The sequence below is a fragment of the Diabrotica virgifera genome, chromosome 5 (assembly GCF_917563875.1).
Source record: "Diabrotica virgifera virgifera chromosome 5, PGI_DIABVI_V3a".
Classification (NCBI taxonomy): Eukaryota; Metazoa; Arthropoda; class Insecta; order Coleoptera; family Chrysomelidae; genus Diabrotica; species Diabrotica virgifera.
In genome coordinates, this window is record NC_065447.1 from 125,105,481 (window position 1) to 125,116,688 (window position 11,208).

An 11,208-nucleotide genomic window follows, 5' to 3' on the forward strand; every position below is an offset into this window, starting at 1 on the left:
AATCAAAAACAAAAGTAATGAGTTTTTTGAGATTAACTAGATTCAGAGTCGTGTGCAATGATATGTCACCCCAGTGTTTCTCGACACTAACTAAAATTGTGTGTAAAGGTAAGTTAGTGAACAAGGATACTACATCAAAACTACCCAGTTTATAATTATTAGGTAACTGAAAATTATTAATAAAAGAGCTGAAACTGAAAGAGTCTTGAATGTAAAAAGCATTATTGTTATTGTATGATTCTGTGAGAATCTTTGTAAGAAAAACAGCTATGGGGCCATTAGGTGTACCTATAGAGGACACTATTGGTCTCATAGACAGATCTGGTTTATGAATTTTTGGCAAAGCATAAAATCTGGGAGCAATTGCATTATAAATTTTTAAAGTTTTCCCAATAGATTAATTTATTTGATTTTCCTTCACCAAATCAGAAACTAATTTGTTTGCCTTTTGTTGCAAAGTGCACACAGGGTTATTATTTAACTTTTTGTAATATTTAGTGTCTGTGAGTAAATCTTCACATTTTTGTGTATAATCCCTTGTGTACATTGCTACAGTGACATTGCCTTTATCGCTCTGGACAATCCTGATCTCAGGGTGATGTTTCAAAAAAGTTCTACATTTGACATAATATTTGTTCAAGAAATGGTCTGCTTCATCTTTGTTAAGATAGTTGGTGATTTTATTGGTGCATTTAGACCTTAGAATGTCCTTATCGACATTCTCAATTGGTCTTAGAATGTTTTCAATATCTGCTAACAAAGAGGAAACTTTGAAGTATTTTTTATTAGGAAGCAAAGCGAACTTTGGGCCTAAGGCCAACAACTTTTTAACTTCTAAAGGAAATTCGATATCTGTGAGGTTCTTGAACCAACTCTCCCTGAAATCAATACTGTCAAAGCTATCTAATCTGAACTTGTTGAACTTATTGATATTAGTTTTTTTAATTTTATGAAAATGAATATTATAAATTACTTGTTGTCTACGTTTGAATTCGACATAAGTGTAATAATTGAGTATAGATTTTGATTTGGCTTGGAGATCTTTTAACCTGTTTTCAAAATGATTAATATCAGCAAAAGTTATCTTAATCTCTATGTTAAGTATATTTTTTCCAAACCTTTTACTAAGTCCTTGTGCTCGAAAGTCAATCTCTCCTCTCCTGTGGTGTAGCAAGTTATTAACATTAGTGAGACTGTTCGTGATATGGCTTGGAAAACAATCTGAATTGCGACACTTGATTAAAAAAGTCTTTCTGTTTCTTAACGCTGCCAATTTGATGTTCACATTTGCCCATTCTTTCAAATACGACACAAGTAATGGTCCGTATTGGAGTCTGATGTCTTCAAAAAAACCCATACTAAAATAGTAAAAAAAGGTAGTCCAAGTTTTTTGACTAGTTTGGAAAAAATATATAAATACTTTTTTCTTTTTGGGTGTGGTAGTCAAAATAAAATAGGGCTGTGCTAAGGCTTACTATTTATTCTATTCCAAGCTTTCGGAGGCAATTTTCTCCTTTTTCAAGGTTCTACAAAGAAATTACTTGCTAAGTACTCAAAAAGAAATACAAAGTTTTAACTTACCAAGAATGCTAGATTAAGCAAAAAACCGACATACGTTGAAAACGAACTTATTAAATAACATTTAAAGTAGTTAAAAAGTTAAAAAACACTGATTTTATAATTAAAAAATATGAAAACGACATGATGCATGTCGTCTTAAGTCTGGATCAAACCATTTCACGAACAGAAAGAGAGTCAAAAAGCGAGATTTACTGTTTAAATAAGTAGAAAGTTATGAAAAAACTTTTAAAAAGTATTATCTATGAAAGACAGTTGTAACGGACTGCAAATACTACCAATCGTAATACCAACTTGAATTTAGCGGGAAATTTGAAAAAAGTTTTTATTATTCATCAAAAAGAAAACAGTATTTAGCAAATATGTTCAGAAAAAATATACTGAATTAATAATTAACTTGATCAAATAAATAAGAAAATTAAAAGAGATTACTAAGATGCAGAATCAGAGATTACTAAGATGACAACAATCTTAATAAGAGATCTGAGATCCAGAATCTTAGTAAAATTGATAACTATATATTGACTTTCGACTAGTCTGATTCTGCAATCAGACTGTTCTGCTTTCTGTTCGTGAAATGGTTTGATCCAGACTTAAGACGACATGCATCATGTCGTTTTCATATTTTTTAATTATAAAATCAGTGTTTTTTAACTTTTTAACTACTTTAAATGTTATTTAATAAGTTCGTTTTCAACGTCTGTCGGTTTTTTGCTTAATCTAGCATTCTTGGTAAGTTAAAACTTTGTATTTCTTTTTGAGTACTTAGCAACTAATTTCTTTGTAGAACCTTGAAAAAGGAGGAAATTGCCTCCGAAAGCTTTAAATAGAATAAATAGTAAGCCTTAGCACAGCCCTATTTTATTTTGTTTACCACACCCAAAAAGAAAAAAGTATTTATATATTTTTTCCAAACTAGTCAAAAAACTTGGACTACCTTTTTTTACTATTTTAGTATGGGTTTTTTTGAAGACATCAGACTCCAATACGGACCATTACTTGTGTCGTATTTGAAAGAATGGGCAAATGTGAACATAAAATTGGCAGCGTTAAGAAACAGAAAGACTTTTTTAATCAAGTGTCGTAATTCAGATTGTCTTCCAAGCCATATCACGAACAGTCTCACTAATGTTAATAACTTGCTACACCACAGGAGAGGAGAGATTGACTTTCGAGCACAAGGACTTAGTAAAAGGTTTGGAAAAAATATACTTAACATAGAGATTAAGATAACTTTTGCTGATATTAATCATTTTGAAAACAGGTTAAAAGATCTCCAAGCCAAATCAAAATCTATACTCAATTATTACACTTATGTCGAATTCAAACGTAGACAACAAGTAATTTATAATATTCATTTTCATAAAATTAAAAAAACTAATATCAATAAGTTCAACAAGTTTAGATTAGATAGCTTTGACAGTATTGATTTCAGGGAGAGTTGGTTCAAGAACCTCACAGATATCGAATTTCCTTTAGAAGTTAAAAAGTTGTTGGCCTTAGGCCCAAAGTTCGCTTTGCTTCCTAATAAAAAATACTTCAAAGTTTCCTCTTTGTTAGCAGATATTGAAAACATTCTAAGACCAATTGAGAATGTCGATAAGGACATTCTAAGGTCTAAATGCACCAATAAAATCACCAACTATCTTAACAAAGATGAAGCAGACCATTTCTTGAACAAATATTATGTCAAATGTAGAACTTTTTTGAAACATCACCCTGAGATCAGGATTGTCCAGAGCGATAAAGGCAATGTCACTGTAGCAATGTACACAAGGGATTATACACAAAAATGTGAAGATTTACTCACAGACACTAAATATTACAAAAAGTTAAATAATAACCCTGTGTGCACTTTACAACAAAAGGCAAACAAATTATTTTCTGAATTGGTGAAGGAAAATCAAATAAATGAATCTATTGGGAAAACTTTAAAAATTTATAATGCAATTGCTCCCAGATTTTATGCTTTGCCAAAAATTCATAAACCAGATCTGTCTATGAGACCAATAGTGTCCTCTATAGGTACACCTAATGGCCCCATAGCTGCTTTTCTTACAAAGATTCTCACAGAATCATACAATAACAATAATGCTTTTTACATTCAGCACTCTTTCAGTTTCAGCTCTTTTATTAATAATTTTCAATTACCTAATAATTATAAACTGGTTAGTTTTGATGTAGTATCCTTGTTCACTAACTTACCTTTACACACAATTGTAGTTAGTGTCGAGAAACACTGGGGTGACATATCATTGCACACGACTCTGAATCTAGTTAATCTCAATAAACTCATTACTTTTGTTTTTGATTCTAATATTTTCATTTTTAACGACAGTTACTATAAACAAGTTTTTGGTACTCCAATGGGGTCCACCATCTCACCAATATTATGTAATTATGTCTTGGACGATTTGATTGAAGATTGTCTTCATCAAATTAATGTTGAAATACCATTCATAAGGAGATACATGGATGATTTGATCTTGGCACTACCTACAGACCTAATACAACCTACGTTAAATGTTTTCAACCAACAGAACCCGCATTTGCAGTTCACGTGCGAGGAAGAGGCGGAGAGATCCTTGCCCTTCCTTGACATGATGTTTATTTATTTATTTATTTATTTATTGAAATATACATCCACCAGGTATAAACCCATAAAGGTGTACATAAGAAAACTACATACATTGACTGAACACTTGATGACAAAATATAAAATAAAATAAAGAATAACCAAAAATGTTTCTGTTGTGAATACACATACACAATAATAAACAAAGACCTTAATAAAGAAAAATAACATGGCATCAATTCGATAAGCTATTGCGTATTTCGCGTTTAAAGATGTTAAAACTAAGAAAAAAAATGTCCACAGATCTTAAGTTATTGACACTTCTGCACATACTTTTTATCGGACAATAGAAATTATGTTGCGAATTAGGCACCGAAATATGAAAAGTTACACCTGAACGTGACACAGCTCGTGGTACATTAAAGTCTACAAGACTAAGCAAAACATCGCTATTAATTAGGCAATTGACAATATTGAAGATGAATATTAGGCCGTTTATTTCACGCTGCTTACGCAGTGAATGGAATCCAAACTCAGAAAGGAGTAAATTATAGCTATAGCCTCTAACCGGATATCTGTTATATTTTTTGAGGTAACAATATCTTAAGAATCTTTTTTGAACAGATTCAAGATTAGAGACAAGTTCTGCATGATTAGGATTCCATACCACGTGCAGTAATTAAGTTTACTACTAACTAGTCCAAAATATAAACTACGCAAAGCTTCCACAGACGTTACATCTCTGCAGCTTCTAATAATATATCCTAAAGATTTGGTTGCTTTAGAGACCACGGTATTAATATGAGTTGAGAATGTTAATTTACTGTCAAATATAACACCAAGATCTTTAAACTCTGAGGTAGAAGACAGTAAAATGTTGTTGACCTTATAATCGAAATGTATGTTACTGATCTTTCGGGTATAGGACATTACTTTACATTTCTTTATATTTAAGGATAGTTGATTATCGAAACACCATTCATTAATGGCAGAGATATCCTGTTGAAGTTTAACGCAGTCGGAAATATGGTTAATTTTGCGAAATATTTTCATATCGTCCGCGTACAACAGTGTTTCAGAGTCTACGATGGAGCAGATATCATTAACAAAAAGGAGAAATAATAAGGGACCCAGATTTGACCCCTGAGGTACTCCAGACGTGGCAACAAAACGAAAAGATCGAAAGCCTTGATATTCTACGAACAAACTCCTATCAGTTAAATATGATTTCAGTAATATTTGAAAGTTATTGGAAATTCCAAACTGATCTAATTTTGTTAGCAATTTATTGTGTGAGACTCGGTCAAATGCTTTACTGAAATCAGTGTATATGACGTCCACCTGTTGTCTTGAATCTAAAGCTGACGAAACATATTCTGTAAATATACAAAGATTTGTTGCCGTACTCCGAGCTTTCACAAAACCATGTTGACTGCTGGTAATCAAACAACGCACATGAGCATACAAGTAATCTGTCAAGATAATTTCGAACAATTTAGAGAATGCTGATATAAGAGCGATAGGTCGATAGTTAGATATATCAGAGTTTGAACCTGATTTAAAAATAGGACAAACTCTTGTATTTTTCCACGCAGCTGGAAATGTTGTGGTCTTAAGAATGAGATTAAAAATTACAACAAGTGGTTCTATGAATGACTCGACGTGACATTTAAGTATCGAAACAGGAAAATTATCAGGACCGCAGGAAAATTTATTTTTTAATTTCTTTGCACCTTCTATAATATCGTTACTGGTAATTTTACCGATATTAAAGTAAGAACTTGGATTATAATTAAAATAAGATGTAACAGAAGGAGAGCTATTACTATCAGAAATATAAACACTCTTAAAGAAGTTTGCAAATGCGTTTACTATATCTTGACTCGTGGTAAACTTATCACTACCGTATTTCATCAGACCAGGTATCCGTGATTTATTATTTTTGGCATTAACAAAGTTCCAAAATTGTCTTGCATCTGACTTAAAAGAATTTTGGGATCTTTCAATAAATTTTTTATATTCTAGTTGTATTTCTAATTTAATAGTTCTCCTGAGATCTTTAGCTCGTTGGAGGTAAAAACAATATTTACTTCGTCTATACATTCTCAGATAATGATGTTTACGTTTAACTTTGGCGATTATTTCAGATGTAAACCATGCTGGATATTTTTGAGATCTAGTTGAACTAAGTGGAACACATTTATCTATAATTTCTTGGAGAGACAAACTAAACGAATCTACAGCAGAATCTACATCTGAAAAATGTTTTAAATGACTCCAGTCCATTTCGGTTAAAAGTTTATTAAATTTATTTACGTTATATTTTCTAAAATTAAGACGTTTCTGATTCGGAACAAAATATTCATCTTCTTTGACTTCATACGGAAAATAACAAGTTAAAGCAGGATGATGATAATCAATAGGAACTAAGGCATTGACTTCAGGTGTAACTTCGCAACTAAAAACTGACGGTGTTACAATCAAATCTAATATCTTTCCATGTATATTTTTTATTTTGTTACATTGTACAGAATCTGTATAGTTTAATAGTTGAACAAATCTATTAATTAAAGGAGTTATTCGACTATTATTAACATAATATGCCGCAAGATCTGTTAAATTAAAATCTCCAATCAAAACGACCTCATGAGTTTCATGGAAAGTTTCAATATAGTCAAAAAAATCAGAATACTCACTAAATGTCACGTTAGGTGGGATATAAACTGTTATAAAGAAGATTGGTTTGATATTGGTTTTGAAAACTTTAACACATAAAACATCAATTTTTTCTATAGGAAACACTACACTATGTTGTTCTGAATGACACACGTTATTATTTACAGCAAAAATCACTCCTCCAAACTTGCCAAAACTTCGATCTTTACGATAAACTGTGTAGGTGTCTTCAGGAAATAGTTCACTACTGCGTACTCCATCCCGAAGCCAAGATTCTGTGATTGCAATAATGTGATATTGTGATATTAGGACATTTTGAAAAAATATAGTTGTTTTCGAATTTAGACCGCGACAGTTTTGATAGTATACAAAAAGGCTGTCATTATTTTTCGGTGATCCAGTGGATGATACTACAGGTTTTTTGAGACAATAAATGGTAGATTATTTTTGTATTTTATAATCAAATTTTTTTCACCTGCTGCCAAACGATCGCTAAGTTCCTTTTTGATTTTTGAAGTATACTCACGTTGCATAACAGTTTGATCTGACCTCATATATATATTCTTATAACAGTCTAATGATTTGAGTTTGGGATTTAGCTTTAAAAAATTAGTCACTTGATTACTATTCGGAAACGTAACTTTAATTGGACGACATTTATTTGAGTTGGCTGATGGTTGTAGACCTAAACGGGAAACATGTAAACCATTTAATTGCGGATTTCGATTCATTGATATAGCTGTAAACATATTTTCAATATACGCTTGCAAATGAATTTCAGTTTCAGGAACACCAAATATTAAAATATTACTTTCTTTTCTTTTAATTTGGTTCAACTCTGTCGTTATTTTTATCATATCGAAGGAATCCCCTTTTTTGTTTAAGTCAATTAGGCTTGCCTTAATTGTCTGTATTTCGACTTCGTGGTCAGTTTTTATTTTTGTTATTTCAGTTTTTAGGTCGTCGATCTTTTTCTCATAAACATCAAGTTTGCTGTTTAAAATTTGCACTATACCAGCAGAAACACTATCGACGATGGATTTAATAAAAGTTTGATCTTGACAAAGTTGTTTAATAGATACGTCGGCCGCACTTCTTATTTCAAGTTGCTGTTCCCTGGTTAATGGCATTTTTTTACAAGGAAACGATGCTGATTGTCGAAAAAGAAAAAATTAAGTGAAAATTTAGTAGATACTTTTAACTTTTTTAGAAGAAGATTGAAAAAGTTCGAATAATAATATATTAACAACACTTGGTTAATTAACAGTAACACAGCAGGTCAACATACGTGTTCACTCAACGGCGGTCGAACTACTACTCTTGTTGCATAGATGTGAAGGTAATGTGGTGAAAACACAATGGTATAGAAAACCAATATGTAGCAACAGATTCATAAGCTACCATTCGTACCATCCTCCTAGGATGAAAACTAATTTAGTCAGCAATGAAAGAACGTGTCAAAAGGTTGTCTCATCCTGACTATCTCCAACATGATTTAAACATTCTACGAAATATTTTTGTGGAAAACTCATATCCTCCAAGACTGATTAATAAATTAATTTGCAATGTTCCCTTTGTCAATAGGAACATTCTCACTGCTAGTACCATGTCACAACCAGGGCCTTTAGCTCAGAGTAACTCGGCGCAGACTAGTGTGTACTTTTATGCCCTTCCTTACATTCCGAAACTAACTATTGAACTTAGTAAAATTTTCAAGGAATTTAAAAACATCAAAATAGCTAACGAAAACATCAAAACTATACGTCAGTTATACAGTAAAATGAAACAACCTTTAACTACATTAGAATGCACAGATGTGGTTTACCGCATTGAATGTACTGAATGTCCAGCATCATATATAGGTGAAACCGGAAGAAACTTGTCTAGTCGAATAATCTCACATAAAAGCGACTGTAGATTAAATAAACCTACGTGTGCTTTGGCAGAGCATACAATCGATCTAGACCATAAGATCGATTTCAACAATGCTAAAATATTAGCCAGAGAAAGTAATAAATTTAAAAGAACGTTCCTGGAGATGGTACATATCAGCAAGAGTGATGACAACAATCTTAATAAGAGATCTGAGATCCAGAATCTTAGTAAAATTTATAACTATATATTGACTTTCGACTAGTCTGATTCTGCATCTTAGTAATCTCTTTTAATTTTCTTATTTATTTGATCAAGTTAATTATTAATTCAGTATATTTTTTCTGAACATATTTGCTAAATACTGTTTTCTTTTTGATGAATAATAAAAACTTTTTTCAAATTTCCCGCTAAATTTAAGTTGGTATTACGATTGGTAGTATTTGCAGTCCGTTACAACTGTCTTTCATAGATAATACTTTCAAAAAAAATACCAAGTTTCTTGTAAAAGGTATATATTAAAATACCCTAAATAAGGGTCAAAATACAAAACGTTTTCGGATTAAGGAATCCATCATCAGTGTTTAAAAGCCAAAATTTGCATGCCTGAGCCACCAAAATGTATAGGGTAAAAACCCTTTAAATGTAAATAATAAAGGCTTTTAAACACTGATGATGGATTCCTTAATCCGAAAACGTTTTGTATTTTGACCCTTATTTAGGGTATTTTAATATATACCTTTTACAAGAAACTTGGTATTTTTGTGATTTATGTTATACAGCCAGCTACAGGAAGTTTATTTTCCTCGTGGACTTTTTAAAAGTTTTTTCATAACTTTCTACTTATTTAAACAGTAAATCTCGCTTTTTGACTCTCTTTCTGTTCGTGAAATGGTTTGATCCAGACTTAAGACGACATGCATCATGTCGTTTTCATATTTTTTAATTATAAAATCAGTGTTTTTTAACTTTTTAACTACTTTAAATGTTATTTAATAAGTTCGTTTTCACCGTATGTCGGTTTTTTGCTTAATCGAGCATTCTTGGTAAGTTAAAACTTTGTATTTCTTTTTGAGTACTTAGCAAGTAATTTCTTTGTAGAACCTTGAAAAAGGAGGAAATTGCCTCCGAAAGCTTGGAATAGAATAAATAGTAAGCCTTAGCACAGCCCTATTTTATTTTGACTACCACACCCAAAAAGAAAAAAGTATTTATATATTTTTTCCAAACTAGTCAAAAAACTTGAACTACCTTTTTTTACTATATATGCATATATATATATATATATATATATATATATATATATATATATATATATATATATATATATTGGTATTTCCAGATTTTGGAAAAAGAACATAATTATAATAAAAGATGTATATTGGAGATGATTCACATAAAGAAAGATCAAAATTGCATCAATAATAAGACTGATGTTAAAGATCTCTCCAATATATATTATAATTTGATAAATTGATTACATTTTGTTAACACACCATTGGCAGATATTTTAAATACGGTCTTTCTTAGTAGTTTTTATTTATTTATTTTTTCAAGTGCTGTCTTTACCAAAAAGGTGGCTGTGAACATGGCTAAATTCACATTTCTTTTCTGATACTACTATCTATAAGCAACTCAATAAAGCTTACAATTATACCAGTGTTCCATTTTGTTTATCCAGGATATATCTCATCGACATAGTTATATGTTTTTTCTGTCCGTTATCTGTCCCTGTATAATTATCTACAACGCATACATACATCATTTTTCACGTCGATCAGATACCTCAGTTCCTTATGTCAATTATGTTTAATATCTCATTTTGTTTGTTCGTTTTCCTTTTTACATGATCGTCTTGGTTTCATATCAATATCAATCCAGCTTATTTTCAAAATTCTCCGATACTATTCTCACGAGCCAATTACTTCTATTATAAATATTACTACTTACATATACCCCCTTTTTTATCGTCCAAGTCTAAATTCTATAATAATACAAAAAATACATATCATTTCAGTATTCATATTTTGTGTTCGCAAACTCAAATCACCCTTACAAAATATTCTTTCTTTTCTCTAAATAGTGAATGTTAATCTAATTTTTTTTCCTATGTGTAATTCGATCTCCTTTATAATATACGTAATCTTGATTTACGACCTAAGAACGTTTTGAAGTGTCTAACATATGGTGCCAGCCTAGCCTGACAGGGCTAATTCTTTCATTCTCCGTTAACATCTCGAGAATGAAGCATACATTTTTGTGAATATTAAAATATAGAACGTGTATGTGAAAATATATTGTAAAAAGTGTAATGTTATAATCATTAAAGTGCTTATTGAAAATGTGGCAAATAGCCGAAACGTTTAAGCAAGAATAGTGTTTCATTTATTTAGACCGAATAACCCAGGAATAAAAATATTTCTATTTATATATATATATATATATATATATATATATATATATATATATATATAATATAGATGAAATAGAGAATGTGGAAAAATCCC

General features: G+C 30.9%; 2 protein-coding genes across 2 annotated transcripts; one reads left to right on the forward strand and one right to left on the reverse strand.

Moving 5' to 3' along the window:
* Positions 1-2,009: 2,009 nt before the first annotated feature.
* Positions 2,010-7,959, reverse strand: LOC126885464 (uncharacterized). The gene is made up of 3 exons (XM_050652036.1): positions 7,305-7,959; positions 5,789-7,104; positions 2,010-2,144 (listed from the first exon to the last, which is right to left on the reverse strand). Exons 1-3 carry the CDS (start codon positions 7,957-7,959, stop codon positions 2,010-2,012), a joined length of 2,106 nt encoding a protein of 701 aa, XP_050507993.1.
* Positions 7,960-8,273: 314 nt separating this feature from the next.
* On the forward strand, positions 8,274-8,966 carry LOC126885465 (uncharacterized). Its single transcript, XM_050652037.1, has one exon. It carries the CDS (start codon positions 8,274-8,276, stop codon positions 8,964-8,966), a length of 693 nt encoding a protein of 230 aa, XP_050507994.1.
* Positions 8,967-11,208: the final 2,242 nt, after the last annotated feature.

What these genes read in the sequence shown, in the direction of transcription:
- LOC126885464 (XM_050652036.1), bottom strand. Translation starts at nt 7,959, where the DNA reads ATGCCATTAACCAGGGAACAGCAACTTGAAATAAGAAGTGCGGCCGAC. An exon ending in TAGCGATCGTTTGGCAGCAG is followed by an intron (nt 7,105 to 7,304) that starts GTGAAAAAAATT and finishes TTGCAATCACAG; the next exon opens with AATCTTGGCTTCGGGATGGA. An exon ending in CATTCATAGAACCACTTGTT is followed by an intron (nt 2,145 to 5,788) that starts GTAATTTTTAAT and finishes TTTCACGAACAG; the next exon opens with AAAGCAGAACAGTCTGATTG.
- LOC126885465 (XM_050652037.1), top strand. Translation starts at nt 8,274, where the DNA reads ATGAAAGAACGTGTCAAAAGGTTGTCTCATCCTGACTATCTCCAACAT.